This window comes from Danio rerio, chromosome 11 (assembly GCF_052040795.2).
Source record: "Danio rerio strain M-AB ecotype USA chromosome 11, GRCz13ab, whole genome shotgun sequence".
Classification (NCBI taxonomy): Eukaryota; Metazoa; Chordata; class Actinopteri; order Cypriniformes; family Danionidae; genus Danio; species Danio rerio.
In genome coordinates, this window is record NC_141031.1 from 24,952,143 (window position 1) to 24,969,298 (window position 17,156).

General features: G+C 34.3%; 1 protein-coding gene and 1 long non-coding RNA gene across 34 annotated transcripts in view; one reads left to right on the plus strand and one right to left on the minus strand.

Annotated features, from left to right (window-relative positions):
* The window catches only part of ppfia4 (PTPRF interacting protein alpha 4), a 204,800-nt gene that overhangs the window by 117,977 nt on the left and 69,667 nt on the right, over window positions 1-17,156 (plus strand). For all 33 annotated transcript variants that reach the window (XM_087271635.1, XM_087271637.1, XM_087271639.1 and 30 more), the window contains 3 exon segments: window positions 2,734-2,898; window positions 5,425-5,499; window positions 12,684-12,767. In XM_087271635.1, the coding sequence (XP_087127761.1) occupies window positions 2,734-2,898; window positions 5,425-5,499; window positions 12,684-12,767 (324 nt within the window).
* Window positions 1-17,156, minus strand: part of LOC147841783 (uncharacterized) — a 751,871-nt gene that overhangs the window by 114,571 nt on the left and 620,144 nt on the right. The gene's annotated exons all lie outside the window — the stretch shown is intronic.

Sequence of the window (17,156 nt, forward strand, 5' to 3'; positions counted from 1 at the left end):
TTTCTGATTGAAAAGTGGTTATACGATCTTAAAATGTACGGAAAGAGTCTTAAAAAAGTCTAAAAAGGTCTTGAATTTCACTTTCTGATTCCTCTATATACTCTGTATATTGTGAGGGCCAAAATACAGGAAGATCACAGCATTATTAATCTCCTTTGTGGAGATTTTCTTTCTTTCCCTTTTTATTAATACAAAAATCAGATAATGTATTGTTAAAGCTATGTAAACTACTCAAATGATTGTGAACAAGTTTTTTTTTTTTTAGAAAATAAAAATTATTTTGAAATTAAACAAAGCAAAAAAACAAAAAGACTATTTAATATTCAGATTTGCATTGCAGAAATAAATTATTGAAAATGTATTATTTTTATTTTATGTATGTATTTTTTATTTTCTGTATTTAATTTAAATTGTATTTTAAGTAAATAACTACAGCAATCGTGAACATATAAGACTTCTTTCAAAAGCATAAACCATCTCACTGACCATAGTCTAATTAACACATAGTTTATGTGCTAAGAGCTGCATAATTAATATTCAAATTGTTGTCCTAAAATGCATGCAATGGCTGCACATTTTTTGTTAATATATCACTTGTAAATGACTCACATTGTGCAGCATCAGCAGCCTTTATGTTTCTACCACGGGTATGGAGAGGATGTTCACAGCTAAACTGATGCGGCTTGCAAATAGAAGTGTGCATATCTTCATTTTGCCAGATTTGTGCTGTTGCATTGTCACCAGCAATGCAAAATCTGTTTGTGTGCTTGTAGATTCTGGCAGCCCATGGCAACACTTAATTCGTTTCAGGGTTGTTTGCTGACACTTTTCTATTTGTACAGTATGTGAGCGCCTCAGATGTACTCAGGCCATCTAATGTCACAGTGCCAGCTAAATTTGACATGCCTTTCTAATGCAAGTGGACAAAATTCACTCCTGAGTGATTTCAAAATAGTTTTTGGATGTTAGTATACAAAGCTTACAAGTAGCAGTTTGTGAAGAGCATTGAACTGAATTTATTTGATTCAAGGCTTGTCTGTGGATGTGTGATCGCGTGTATATAGGGCAATAAGATTTGGGGAAAATATCTAATTGCAATTTTTTTTGACAGATTTTGATTTCGATTTGATTTACAATTTATTTTGTAGTCAAGCTTCAGCTAAATATTCTGTATCATAGCTTTTTACCTCTAAAATGCAGTGAGTGTTAAAAAGGAGGTGAAAACATATTCATTTATTCATTTATTCATTTCGCCACAGTGGAATGAACCGCCAACTTATCCAGCAAGTTTTTACGCAGCGGATGCCCTTCCAGCCACAATCCATATCTGGGAAACATCCACACACACATTCACACACACACTCATACACTACGGACAATTTACCCTACCCAATTCACCTGTACCACAAGTCTTTGGACTGTGAGACTTTTGGACTTTCCTCCGGAGCACCCGGAGGAAACCCACGCGAAGGCAGGGAGAACTTGCAAACTCCACACAGAAACGCCAACTGAGCCGAGGTTCGAACCAGTGACCCAGCGACCTTCTTGCTGTGAGTCGACAGCACTACCTACTGCGCCCTTGCCTCGCCTGAAAACATAATAACTTACTTAAACATTTGTTCAAATTTGTTTTAAAATATACAGATTTTTTTCTTTAGAGCAAACAGTAAACTAGGATAAAATGACCTTACCTTTCTGTAAACAGGTTGAACTAAATTAGGGAGATAGTGTAGCTTATTATACAAAAAAAAAATAAAATAAAAAAATATTATAACAATACAAAACACTCAGCAAACTAACATGGCTGATAAGAGCCTTTCAGTAGCTTATATTGTCTAAAACAAGATAATTATCACATCAAACGTACAGCTGTGGTACTCCAAAAGGGCTAAAATAGGTGCAAGACCGAAGTGCATGTCTTCTATGCTGCATTTAGATTTTATTTTTATTTTTATTTTATTTTTTTTAAATCCCTCTTTGGTCACTATATTAAAAGGCACCGTGTTTTTAGCGAGGTAGTGCGTTATGGCATTAGTTATCTCCTGGGTAGTGTTTTACCAGCTGTTCAAAAGTTCTTTCTTAAACTGGAAGTTAAACTCCAACATGCTTATAGTCGCATTGAATGACGTAATATTCAAAATCTGTAAACTGCTTTTAAAAATATGCAACTAATGCATCTAAATATAACTGTGCAATGAAAACGAAATGACAAATGTCGGGGGAAATTTAAATAATACATATTTCATATCGCAGCCTCTTGCGGTTAACTAATCGCAATGTTTCAAATCATGATTTGATTCCGATTAATCACACAGCCCTACTTGTGTATTTCTGGATTTTTCTGTTAATTTTGGTCATTTTTGAATTTTCTGTTAATTTGTCTGTTTTTTTTAAACAGAAAATTATTGTTTAAAATTATTGCATTTATTTCCTGTGTTTTCATTTTGAATAAATAATTGCATTTTGGGTGAATGTAACTTATTTTGAAAAAAATAAACAATATCTCACTGACCATAAACTATATAAAGTGTAGTATATGTGCTAAGAGCTGCATAATTGATGTTTTAATAGTCAGATATTTTTCCTAAAATATATGCAATGGCTGCACATTATAAATACTCTGTCTTACTCATGTAAATAAACTGAAGTTTTTTTTTTTTTTTAATCCAGGGCTTGTCTATAGATGTGTTATCAAATGTTTGTGTATTTCTGGATTTTTTTGTTCTTCTGCAGCTTCTTCTTGAGCATTTGGAGTGTCTGGTGTCTCGTCACGAGCGTTCACTGAGGATGACGGTGGTGAAGAGGCAGGCTCCTCCGCCGTCCGGGGTCTCTAGTGAAGTGGAGGTGCTCAAGGCTCTGAAATCCCTCTTTGAGCATCATAAAGCCCTGGATGAAAAAGTAAGACTTCTTTTTTTAATCTTGTAATATTCAGAAGAAGCATTTTCGAGTCTAAACGATCTCGAAATGGGCTGTTGTGAACTATCCTCTAAAATTGTTTTAATGACATAAAGTTAGTATATGTATCTTTTTAATTAAATTTTTAAGAAGATAGCAAATAAACAAACTGGAATATAAGTCACATTTCATTATATTACATAGTGTTTAATTTAAATTTGTTATATTTATTTTATTATAAATAATGTAAAGTCAGTAATTGGTGTATTCCTAAATAAAGCCAAACATTTGCAAACATTGCAGATATATTGTAGTTCCTCTCATTCAACTACATAAAAAAATAAGAAAAATATTAAGTATAAAATATAATATAGTGGCATTCACAATATTCTTTGTAAACATCATGCCTGAACACGTTTATTTAAAGAGAAACTGAACTTACCTTTACGTGAGAAATCATTTACATCAATCCAAATGTTTTTTCATGCTTGATACTGATTGCATTATAAACAAGTTTTTTTCGCATGACGTCATTGATGACGGGCGAAATTTAGATGGAGAGCAGGAAGTGTCTTCTACATAGGAATCTCTATCAGAACATCAAAATATTTCTGTTTTATGTTGTTTATAATTGTTTAGATTGGCCAAAAAAAGATATGTCAAACAGCTTTTATACACTTTCGAAAGTTTTTGCTCATAAAGGGGAGAAAGTTCAAGAAACTGGCTGAAAAACGAAAGAAAAGGCAGCATGTAATAAACAGTTTTTTCAATACATCCATGTGTATAAGCTTTTTTTTAATGCGATAACTAGTTTGACAGCACCAATAAAGATTATATACAATGTGTATAAATATGTTAATGTGTGAAATAAAGATCAGATACAAACACCACCACACTACAAAATCCAGAAGAATATAAATAACGTATTGTGCCATGTAATCACTGCAATGAAATCTCCGTCTTGTTCTGAAAACCTCCAGCGTTTGGCAGATTAAACATTTGTTACGTGAACATCGAGATGCACAGCAGCGGTGAACAGGGCTTTACATTAACACCCGCCAACCCACCAAATGCGGGTAGATTTCAGCTCTGGCGGGTTAGACAGACACCTCCACTAGCCACTTTGGCTGGCTGGAAATCATTTTTAAATTGTAGTTTTTTTAAAAGCAGGGTTCGACAATAAGCATGGCTTATTGTCCATAATAAGCACAGTTATTTTTGTTCCCATTTATGTGTAGTTAACTGGTGATCTGGGACTTTTAGCCAAGACAGATTACTGTGTATATTTTAGATACATGACAATAATTATTTTTTAAATGTAATGTTTTTTAAAGAAATTTTTTGTTGAATTAAAAAGTGCACCTATACAGCTATATTTTCCTCATTTTTACATATTAAAAAACTGTGGCTAAGAAATACTTATTTTGTGTGGTCAGAAATAAATTTGGTAAATCCTTAATTTTGAAAAGTTGTGAAATAAAAACTGTTTGCATTGTGACACAGTCCATTTGCTCATGCACACTGAGCAAGCTAATACACAATACACACAAGAAGTTAAATGAATGAGAAGGCATGTGGACATAACACAACATCTAAATCAAGTAATTAAGCATGTCAAAGTCTAATCTAAGCAAAATATATTTTCCCAACAAGAAAATTGTGGCTACTGAAAATGGCGAGTGGCTAGTAATGTTGGAAATCTACTAGCTACAGTGGCTGGTGATGAAAAAAGTTAATGTTAAGCGGCAAGCCCTGGTGGTGAATGTTTGTTGATGGTAAGTTCATCGACAGAACAAAAAAGAAATGCAACCCTTGCAACAAAATTATACGGGTATTTTGTGATGTCTGGAAGATTAAAGGAAAACTATAGTAATTTATATTAAACCTGTTTTTGAACCACATAGTAAAGTGTATAATGTGTATAACTCTTTGATAATGAATGCTACAGAATACTGTAGCGTAGTAAACTGATAAACTGTATTAAATAATGTAATGTTAGAGTAAACTGTGGTGCATTCTGATAATAGCATAGAAAACTGAAGCCAATTGAATCATTTATTACTACAGTTGTGTCGTACCACAGTAACAATATAATTACTATGACTGTTTAATTTAAGTAATTATCTATAGTATGCTTCCAAACACTATAGTATTTACTATAGTATTTTTCATGTAACATAATTATACAGCATGTACCGCTTTGATTACAGGCAAATGCCCAACATATGTGGTTGTTTTCTATTTATATCTCCTTTAAAATATGGTATAAATCTAAAAAAAAAAAAAAAAACAGACTTTCCTCTATGTCTCCCATTCATTTTTTACTTCCTGTCCTCTATCTGAATTTTGTGCGCCACCAGAACCACGTGATTAAAAACAACCTATAAGTCACTTTTTACATGTTTCTAGATGATAATAAACATGACATGTTCAGGAAAATGTAGTTGTTGAAACAGAATGAAAACCAACGTAGCTTAGTTGGCACGTGTTCACTTGACCATTAAAGTCTCTTGTTTCTCATTCGCACAGGTGCGTGAAAGGTTGCGTGTGGCTCTTGAAAGGGTGACTACATTAGAAGGACAGCTGTCAGCCGCCACTCAGGAGGTACAGCTCTATTGTGCTTGCGTGTGTGTGTGTGTGTGTGTGTGTGTTTAGGCATGCACATGCACTGGTGTGGATTTGCTGATCTCATTAACATCTGTCCAGTGAGCACCTGCCCCCTGCTGTCAACCCATGCAGGAAATGCCCGCTGTCTGTTTCCATCACTCACACGTCACTGAGAGTTCAAGCAAAGCAAATGCACTTGACATACCATAGATTTATGCTGATACGAAAAAAATGCATTGACAACACAATTACTCACCGCACTCCTTTTCATTTTGTTTGTGTAGCTTGTGAGAGTTAGTATATGTGTTTAATTGTAATCATTGTTGAAAGCATTGTCCTAAAAACAACATTGTCCTAAAATAACTCCTTAAACCACTCAACACAGACTTAATCATCTTATATTATTGGAATGTTTGGCTAAAGATGAAAGAAAATGCTTGGCCTGTTTAACTAATGGTTTTTCACATGCATAGACGATTCTAGCATTTAAATTAGTTTTTTGCTACTGTCAGTCAAATGTTAAGTATTAGAGTTTTTTAATAAAATAAAAAACATTTGCAAATATATTTTACAAAATTAGTGACCAAACTGGATCCTTCAGAAACATTCCTTGTGCAGATGCATTATTAAAGGGATAGCTCAGACAAAAATTAAAATCACCTCATCATTTACTCAAATTCATGAACATGATAGAAGACACTTTGAAGAATGCTGGTTGCTGGGACCTATTGACTTCCAACAACGATTCGTATGGAAATCACCATTTATTTTTTAATTAATTCTTTTGTGTCTTCAGCAGAAGAAAGAATCTCAAATAGATTTTTAACAACTGCAGAGTGAATACGTGATGGCAGAATTTTCATCTTTTGGGTGAATTATCCCTTTAATTCCAAACAAAATGACATTTTTTTTAAAAGGTCAGCCCATCGGTCATTCAAGATGAAATAATGTGGATCATTAATAAATAAATAATTTTGCACATAGTTTAATCTTGTTAATTGCAGGTATAGTAGCAGATATAGTTTTGTAGAATGACACTTTGGGGTTCTAAAATGCTGATTTATTATTATTATTATTATTTTTGTAATTGGTAAAACAACTCAACTAACTTATTTAAAATGTCAAGAGGAAAACAAATACTGACTCTATAGTGACAAAGATAATAAATGTTTAAAGGGGTGGTCCACTACGATATTATATTTTAAACTTCAGTTGATGTGTAATGTATCTGTGTGAACATAAACAGCATCTCTGAATGTAAAATATTCAAAGTTTAATGCAAAGGGAGACCTTGATTTGTACAGAGTTAGCTTAGCAACGCCTACAATTAACGAATTTTGGGGACTACAAAAAATACTTCCGCCCCCTGTGAGATCACAAAAGTTCGTTATTGCACATCCCACACTGCGCAGGTAAAGGCCGTGGCCAGAGGCGCTGTAACGTTACTGCAGAGAGAGAAATGCCATCCTGCTGTTTCCACAGAGCTGTTCTGTTTCTGTTGTTGGGCTTCCAAATGACACGACCCAAACACAGAAGTGCTTACAGTTCAATATTAATTATGTTCCAGAGAACTATAAAATACATAGCAAGCATGATTTGACAAAACACAGCTTCCAGAATCTCTCCCAGTTCAGTGCTGGATTCAGTTAAAATCTTCTCAAAGATGGAGCAAGGAGACGCTGTGAACTCTGAGTCATGACCTGTAAGTGTTTTTATTTGTTAAAATTGATCATGACATGTACAGTGTCTAACTTTAACGGTGTGTTGTAGCAAAGATGTAAACAACGGGAAATTATGGTAACCGCTAACGACTTAGCTAACGTTACAAATCCATATTTATCAAACGGCTGTAAACGCACACACACACATACACATACACGCACTCTTGGCCAGCACCTGCGTCTCTCTGTGTGAGACGGCAGAGTTTCTCTCTATAGGCAGCTATGCTATGCGTTTTACAACTCGGACAATAAAGTCGCAAAAGATAAGTGAACGATTCATGTTACTTACACAGGCATATTCCGCATATGCATGAAAGACGTCCTGTAACGCATTGATTTAAAAAAAATACAGCAATGATTTCCCAACTGGAGTGTAACATCAAAAACAAATCAATCCAGGCTCACAAAGGTCTCATCTCACATCTTGTGCTTTATTCTGTCACCACAGAAAATAACTTAATCCGAGCATGAGAGAAAAAGAACAATAAAAATCTCTCCCGCGCACATGCGCTTCTCGTGTTACAAATACTTCATCGTATACACGCATAAACACACTAAAAGGCACAGAAACAGTTAAAGGAGCCGCATCCCATTTTCACTCGTTACAGACACGTGTTGACTGACTGACTGACTGACTGACTGTTTACACAAAACGCGCGTGCTTGTCAGGGCGTGACGTGAAGCCGATCGGCGTATCACAGCATATTATGATGATGACCAATCACAGTCACTTGAGGGTGGGCCTTTTAGAGGAACTAGGAAATATGACAGTCGTTTTCATGTTAGCTGAGTAGCTGTGTATAATCAAAGTGAGATTTATGAAAAAATAACACGATTTCCTTCAAGTTAAACATGAGCACACATTGCTTTGCATCTTATTAACACAACCAAGCCTTAAAAATAACATTCTGGACCACCCCTTTAAAAAAAAAACTGAAAAGTTACCCAAGAGTCTTGCATTTACCAAATAAATAAATCTTCATATCATTCATAACTGTCTAGTACAGGTCATTCATCATGTGAAAAATAGATTTTTTGTCATGCACTGAGAATAAGAATACTGTTTGGCTGCAAGCTGCACTGCAGAGGCAGATGAGAGGGATGAGAGGTGGCCTCTGGGTGTCATGATGCTGCGTTCAGACCAGCAGGAGGATTTTATGCTGTCTCAGTACAAACAGGACCTACAATACTGCTGCAAATGGAACAAAGAAAGTGGGGATCACCACTGTTAAGGAATCTACTTTGCTACCGTACAAGCTAATTATAATTCATAATCATAATATAAGCTGTCCGTCTTATGTTTAGCCTATGAGTGGGTGTGGCCCTTTTATTATAATGTTCAGTGGTTCAAACTACAAATAGTTTTTCTTATTTAGCATAGCTGTGGATACTGGTTTGTAAAACAGTTTTGCTATATCAGAATCAGAATCAGAATCAGTTTTATTGCCAAGTATGCTTCACACACGAGGAATTTGTTTTGGCTACAGAAGCTTCCAGTGTACATAAAATGACAAGTGACAACACAAAATAAAAAAAGACGATGAACATTAAACAGAGATGCAGTTAAATATTTAAATGTTGAATTGTATGTACAGATTTGTCATAAATATACAGGTTATAAAGTGCTGTGTACATATTTATTGCACAGTTGGGGAATATTTAACTGTTCAGCTAAGGTAGATAGCCTGAGGACAGAAACTTTTTCTGTGTCTCTATTGCACATTGCTATTTTTTTTAGTTTACCATCAGCTATGTGGTTGACCACATTCTTTAAAATAGTATCTTAAGGGTACGAAAGATGACACAGTTTTCATTTTTAGGTGAAATAACTCTACATAAATAAATATGTAAATATCAGGTAACAATTCTTTTTTATTATTAAATAGGTACATGTATAATGTTATGCTTTACATTTTAAACACTAAGAGCTCTATTTTGACGGTCCATGTGCAAAATGGAAAGCGCAGGGCACAAACGCTTTCAGGACGTTTCAGAATCCATATTTGCTAATTTAAGGATGGGAGAATCCGCTTTGCGCCGTGGCGCATGGTCTAAAAGGGTTGAGTTTATGTTCTTGAGTTATCGGTGTGTTTTGAGAATAAACCAATCAGAGTCTCATCTCCCATTCCCTTTAAGAGCCAGCTGTGTTCCGCAATAAGTGCATTTAACATGATGTAAAGTAAGTGTAAGTGAAAAAACTGAGCATTTCACAAGCAAACTGTTAACACTTTTTTTTTAAACAGAAAACATTTAAACAGAGCATCTACAGCTCAAGAATGAGAGATAATCGATCTACTTTCACTTTCGCTCTTGGATAGGGAAACCTTTACGCACAGACATCAATTAGCCTATAAATAATTAATTTAGTTTGTTAAGCGCAAATATTTGTTTCAAAACTATTTCTAAATTCAGTTCTAATTTCCAGCAAACAAATAAATGAACAATAATAACGAAGTGAGTTCAAAAATCTGAGATATATCCTTATACACATGCTTTGCCCCATATGGTCTAAAACCATATATATATATATATATATATATATATATATATATATATATATATATATATATATATATATATATATATATATATATATATATATATATATATATATTCTTATTATATCTTATATATATCCTTAATATTTTAGTTTTTTCATATGTCAAGATATTTGTGTATTGCTTTACATCTTGTGTGTAGGCTATTAAGCAGTGTGTAAGCGAGGCGCTACTCTGCGCTGGAGTTTAGACCAGGTTTGTTTTGGTCTAATGAAAAATCTATTATAGTTTCTCAAAATAGCAACGTGCCAGCAGTGCGCCTCAGAACATCTTCCTTTTTAGACCAGAACGCCTATGGGCTCACTTATAAGCGCTAATGCATTTGCTATTTAAATAGCATGGCGCAATGCCTCAAAACAACTCTTGCGCCAAGCTGAAACCAGCATACAAGTATTGCGCCACGCCTTGCGCCACATTGCGCCGGGTGTATGATGGGGCCCTAAATCTCATATTGTAATAATTTAAAAAGTCAAAGCATTTTACATCAACTATTCAAATCAGGAAATAATTTTACACAAGCATTTAAATGAAACAAATAGCTTCAATTAGACTTTTTCCTGTGTAAGTTTTTGAATGAATAGATGATCAAACTAAATTAAATGGGTACATTTATTATATTATTCTATATATTTAACCCAAAGCCTCTAATCATTAGAGCGTAAATGGTCAAAACATTGTACATCATAGATTCAAATCAGCAAATAATTTTAAACAAGCTGTTTTAGTCAACATAAGCTCATTCTAGAATCGTAGCCCTATATATGTTTCTGGAGATCCTGAATTATAGCCAGAAGTACTTATGGGTGCATTTCATTTTTTAAATGAATGCTATAGGGCGGTATGATGCTATTTCTTTTCGCGCTTATCAGCTGACCACTTACATTAGTGAGGACAGCTTTTCGGCTGTCAACAGTTTGTCCAGTTAGCTTGCTATGTATGTCGATGGACTTGAGATGCAAAGAGGAGATGACCACGACAACAGGGTTTGAGTCCGGTGAAAATTCACCGGATTTCAGAAAGCAGGTAAGACAAAAACAGAAGCCCAAAAAATAAAATAAACAAGTAAATAACAGGGTGAGAATGTGGTAAAATGTGGTAAAAATCAGACGAGGGCTTTTCTTTTTCTAAATTGCTTTTTTAAAATTTGTTAGTTGGGTTTAGGGAAGTGGGTGGGCGTGTCAGTCTGCGATTTTTAAAATACTATTGGTTGGATTTAGAGAAGGAGGAGGGTTGGTCAGTTGATTGATCAGTCAGTCAATCATTCAGTCAGTCAAACAGTCAGTCAACAGCAGCCTCTGGTGTTAAACGTGAAAACAGCAGGCATGAATGGCACTCATGCAAAGAAAAATTTGAAATCTCAAAAAGCGTTTACAGCAGCCTCTCGTAGACTCGCGAAAACAAATAGCAAATAGCAAAAAATAAATAAATGAATTAGCTCCTGGGACGTATTTCAACTGTCTTTTTAGAAATGTATATAGTGGTACGTTTTCAGAATGAGCCTGGGTTGGTTTTAGTGAAACAACTTCAATTAAAATTTCCAATGCATTGTTAAATGAACAAATTAAATAAATAACACTTTTCATCATTATATAGCAATTGATTGGAAAGAAGCTTACTGTCAGCTGTATGGATGAGAAACAGTTGACAAATGAATTAACTGGAATGAATTAGAATGACTAATGATGTCCATTTAGTTTGAATCAGTTTAATATAGCTTAAATAGTAAGCCTACCAATTCTTATACAGTTAAAGTCAGAATTATTATATATATTATTATTATTATCTTACCCCAGACATGCTCAACAATATTCATATCTGGTGACTGGGCTGGCCAATTCTGCAGCACCTTGATCTTCTTTGCTTTCAGTAACTTGTTGTGGAGGCTGAAGTATGAGAAGTGCTATCCTGCTAAAGAATTTGCCCTCTCCTGTGGTTTGTAATGTAATGGGCAGCAAATATCTTGATACCTCAGGCTGTTGATGCTGCCATCTATTCTGCAGATCTCTCGTATGCCCCATAGTGAATGTAAACCCAAACCATGCTTTTTCCTTCACCAAACTTGACTGATGTCTGTGAGAATCTTGGGTCCATGAGGGATTCAATAGGTCTTTGTATTTGTGATGATTGGGATGCAGTTCAACAGAACACTTTTTCAAATGATCAACTAGAAGTCCAGTTATTATTTGTTGCTCTTACAACTGGGATCAATGACAAGACTTTTGTCAGGTAGTGTACAGCAGTTGTTTGATGAATTGTGATCATTACATGCTCATATATATAGTTGTATGGTACTTCATTATATCACTTCTTATAAAAATAAAAAGCGTATGAATAACTTTTTGCATAATAATGTTATCTATGATAATGTTGAGTCTGTTTTGGAGCTGTGTTGAAATCAGTCTCGCCAGCCTCCTCTAATACTTTAATACAAACGAGCTGTAATAAAGAGCGCTTTGCAAATATGTAAATCAGATCCCTTCATCCAAATACGGGCATGCGAATGAATGTGTACATATTTTAATTGTCTTCCTCCAATTTTCACATTCACCGAGCCTGATATGGACGGATTCAAATGCAAATGGGTTACCGCTATTTCATCAATACCTTAATAACATGTGGCTTTTAAGCACAACGATAAGTTAATTCTTCAAAATGGGTAGTTCATGTAATCTTATCTCCCGCAAGATTTCTAGCCTGCCTTAAGAAGACAGAAACAGCACTCAAATGCTATTAAAAGGAACACAATTATATCCTACTTTCACCCAAAATGTTCATCTACATTGCATGTTCTTTGTGAACTGTAATTTTGTGTTATGCCACATTTAATGTTGTGCTCTAAGTTGCTTAACCACTTGTAAAATATTGATGAAGAGATTGTTTTGATGTGGTTTTGTTGATGTAGGTGGTGATGCTGAGACAGAGAAAGGATGGAAGAGCAGATGGGGATGCTGTGGACAGGATGGACAGTTCTAAACCTACATGGAAGGTACTTGATATGTGTTTCCAGTAGATGCATAAAGTTGCATTAATATCAATGTCCAAAAAAAAACACTGTAGACTTGGCTATTAATGCTGAAACTTTCAATTGTGTCAGACATAGACTCTCAGACATATGCACTCAATAAAGCTTGTGATGTCACTTTGATGGGTAGGGTTAGGGGTGATGTTAGGTGTACATATTAAAAGCATACATGTCTGAGAGTGCATGTCTTAGTTGTGCACTCATTCTGCTGCCAGACCTAACTCAAAAGTTCAGCTTTTCCATGCAAGAAATTATATAAGAAATGGATCCTTAGTTAGATTCTTTGAAATTTGAACAGCATAGTGTGTGCTTGTAAGAGACTGTACTTTAATTATTCTGTCGCTATATAATGGTGTCCATCAGGCGTCTGTCCTGGGACCTATTTAATTTTCTTGTATATAAATAATTTATGCAGTACGTATAATTTGCATGCAGACGACACTATTATTTACTGCTGTGCCTCATCAGCTTTACAAGCATCGTGTTATTCATAGTCTTCATTTGATATTGTTCAGTCCTGTTTATGTCGTTTTTTAACTCTAAGGTAATTTTCTTGAAATTATATCCCTACAAGGATAAAAAATGATTTACAGTAAGTGCAGTAGTTCCCAGGCATTATTTTTAATATCAGTAAACTTTTAAGAAACATATTGGTAAATAATCTTAAAACTTATGCTTAAATTTTGGATTTACTAAAGATATACTGTATATCTTTAGCTGTAGAGCAAGGGCATATTTTGTTCAGTGTATTGGCTATATCTTCTTACCACTTTTGGACTAAGGTAATCTGTATATAAACCCTCAGGGCATTTATTATTATTATTTTTTTTAGACTTCACTGCTTTGCACTATATATTTTTGTACTGGTTGTAAATATCGAACACAGCATTGTGCTTTATTTGAGAATACAGAGTTACCATTTTTATATATTTGAATTTAGAATTGGAATTTACGAACTGCATTCTAACAATCTGTTATTTTATTAAAGTCCCCCGGGTTCAAACAGAGCTGTAAAGAGTTTGAGTTTATTGCTTCTGTGACTTGCAATAATATACTGTACAAAGCATTGTAAGGGCTCTTTTTGAACAATCTAGGTGCAAAGTCTAAAGTGCATGCCGCAAAAGCATTAAGGGCCTGTCCAAATCCACTTTTGCTATTATAAGGATGGAAAATACACTCTGCGCTGTGGCACATGGTCTAACAGGCTTGTGCTTATTCTCTTAATGAGTTATTGGTGTGTTTTAAACATAACATGAATTGAAACAAACCTCTTCCATTCAGCCTCTTTACTTTCTCTTTAGTTTACTTTAACCCTTTACTTCACTCCTTTACTTTTATGGATAAGGAGATGGTGTTGTACGCACTCCACTGAAGATATCCATTAGCTACAAATCTAATTTGTTACGCACAAAGATTTGTTTCAAAACTATTTTTAATTTCCATTAAACGAATAAATGGAGAATAATAACAAAGTCTGGTCAGAAAACTGAGTTATATTCAAACAAGCATTCTATTCTTATGCCCCATACGGTGATGCATATGTCTCCAAAACCTGACAGGTGAACAAATCTAAAATAGTTTTTATTAAAACAAATATAAATATGCATATAGTAAATATTGCTAGGGCGATGCAGTGGCGCATTAGGTAGTGCTGTCGCCTCACAGCAAGAAGGTCACTGGTTCAAGCCTCAGCTTGGTCAGTTGGCGTTTCTGTGTGGAGTTTGCACGTTCTCCTTTCGTTCAAATGGGTTTCTTCCGGGTGCTCTTGTTTCACCCACAGTCCAAAGACATGCAGTACAGTTATATTGGGTAAGCTAAAATTGACCGTAGTGTATGAGTGTGAATGAGTGTGTATGGATGTTTCCCAAAGATAAGTTGCAGCTGGAAGGGTATCCGCTGCGTTAAATATGTGCTGGATAGGTTGGCGGTTCATTCCGCTGTGGCGACCCCAGATTAATAAAGGGACTAAGCCAAAAAGAAAATAAATGAATAAATATTTTATATGTTATTTGTTGCTGCTTTCTCGGACAGGTCACTCTTGCAAAAGCGATTTTAATCTTGAGTTTTTAACCTGGCTTATTGAAGAGAATGAAAACAGTATATCCCCATTGGTTTTATCATTACTGATCATTAACATCAACCATGTAACAGTTTATATCGAGGCATCTTTGCTGCCCTAATACCTCTCTCACAGATGGTATTTTCTTCACTACTGAGAAATAAACAGCATTGATTATGCGCCAAGTGCTTTTGCCCTTCAACCTCAAGCACAGGCTGCTAAATTGTCTCCTGTCTCCGAGTGTGAGTCACTTCTAGCAGTTAGCCAGCTAACAGGAGTCTGGTCAATAGGAGAATTGTGAATTGCTCCTAATATTTGATCTCATGGTTCATTGTTTAAATATCACCTTATCTTTTATTTATGTATCTGAAATGCTATCGATTGATTTTCTGTAGTATGAGATTTTTTTCAACACGAACAATATTGATTTGCTAATTAGTGCACAGAATTGGTTTGGGAGCATCTGGCTTCATGTAAAAAGTCTCTCTTTAAAGTCAGCATGAAATGAAAAGTCGCCCTATGTTTTATGCCATACCAATGAATGTTATAATGTATATATTAAAAATACCTGTAGCTTTTAATGGAATGGTCATAAATCATCTTATGAAATGTCAGACTGTATTGATTTATCTTATTAACACCCTATGCAAAGTTCAACAAACAATACATAGAAACAAAAAAATGCTTTTGTCTACACTGTAAAACCCAAAAAGTTAAGGTAACTTAAACCGTTTGAGGAAACCAATTGCAACAAACCATTTAAGTTTAAAAACTAAACCTAATGAATACTGTAAACTTAATCCATTTGAGTAAACAAAGCAATTTGAGCACAGTAAAACCCAATAAATGAAGAGAACTCAAACCAACTGAGTTCTGTAAAACCTAATAAGTTAATGTTGCTTGAGGAAACTTATTGCTACAAACCATTTAAGTAAAAAGTCTAATCTATATGAGTACTGTTAACTTATTCCATTTAAGTTGAAGTAACAAGGTATTTAATTAACTCATTATCTTCAACACTTCAGTTCAAAATTCAACTAGACTCATTTCATTTGATAAAGTTGACTGTTGGCTTTTACAGTGTGTAATTAATATTTAATATATGTTACAATATAGAAAAAATGAACTGAAACTATTTTTGTTTTGTCCTAATTTTAAATGTACGTACACTCAATAAACACATTTTTCAATGTATTTCTTAATAAAACAAGAAATTACGCGCAACATACAGTATTTAGTAATTAAAGTGGCTAAATGTGTATATTTACTGTATTTTGACAATTCAGTTTTCTATATTTCTTTCTTGAACTAATGACGGTTCTGTTTTAAAAAAAAGTACATTTTCCTTGCCGTTATTGCATCAAAAGCTAGCTGTAGTCTAACGAAGGTTTATTTATTGATACAGCACCAATTACAAGACAGACCTTTAGATTATTCTTCATCAATTTAATAAAAAAAAAAGATATTTAAAACTTTTTTGAAATAAAAAAAAAGTTTGAAATTAATTTTGGCCTGTGCAGTGGTTAAAACAACACTCATAACCAAGTAGTATGCTAGTATGAGTTTCTGAAAACCGACTCGGTTATAAAACTCCAATTTGAATTGCAGGGAGTCTGTAAAGAGCTGATTTAGCATAATTTTCTCCAATTTTGTTGATTGTCAGACAGTCAGTGTTGTCGGTCGGCTTTTTCCGAAAGGTTTCTGACTCTGAAAAGGTAGCTAAAATGTTACCGCTCTTAATGAGGAAGAACATTTCCCTGCTGACTGTGATTCCTCACAGCATGTGATTCACTGTCTCTTATTTTTGCCATTTAATAATAGAGCTCCTCCAGGTGTCACTCATGCCCTGGCTTTCTGGTTTTATTTTAGATCATTTCTGTCATGTATTTAAGTGGTAAGGAGACAGTGTGGACTAAGGAATCTTTTTTTTCTACCTTTAAAATGATAGAGGTTTAGATATTTTTTATGGTTGTTATTTTTATAATGGAATGCCGATTAAGAGAACAACCTACAATGTCTGAATTTCTTCGATCTATTTAATGTTATCCAGGAAAAAAGTAGCAGTTTTTTTAAAAAAACATTTTTTTCATCAGTTACATATTCTCAAGTACAGAATAAAATATTAAAGTGAGATATTTGAAAAATAGCACTAATTAAAACACTTTCAAATTCCTCACAGTTATTGGTGTTAATCTGGCACCTGGTGGTAAATTCCTTTTATTCCTTAAATTATCTGACAAACCCTGTTTCATTTTAACACAGACTCATTTTTTGGTACTTACTCAGTATTGGAA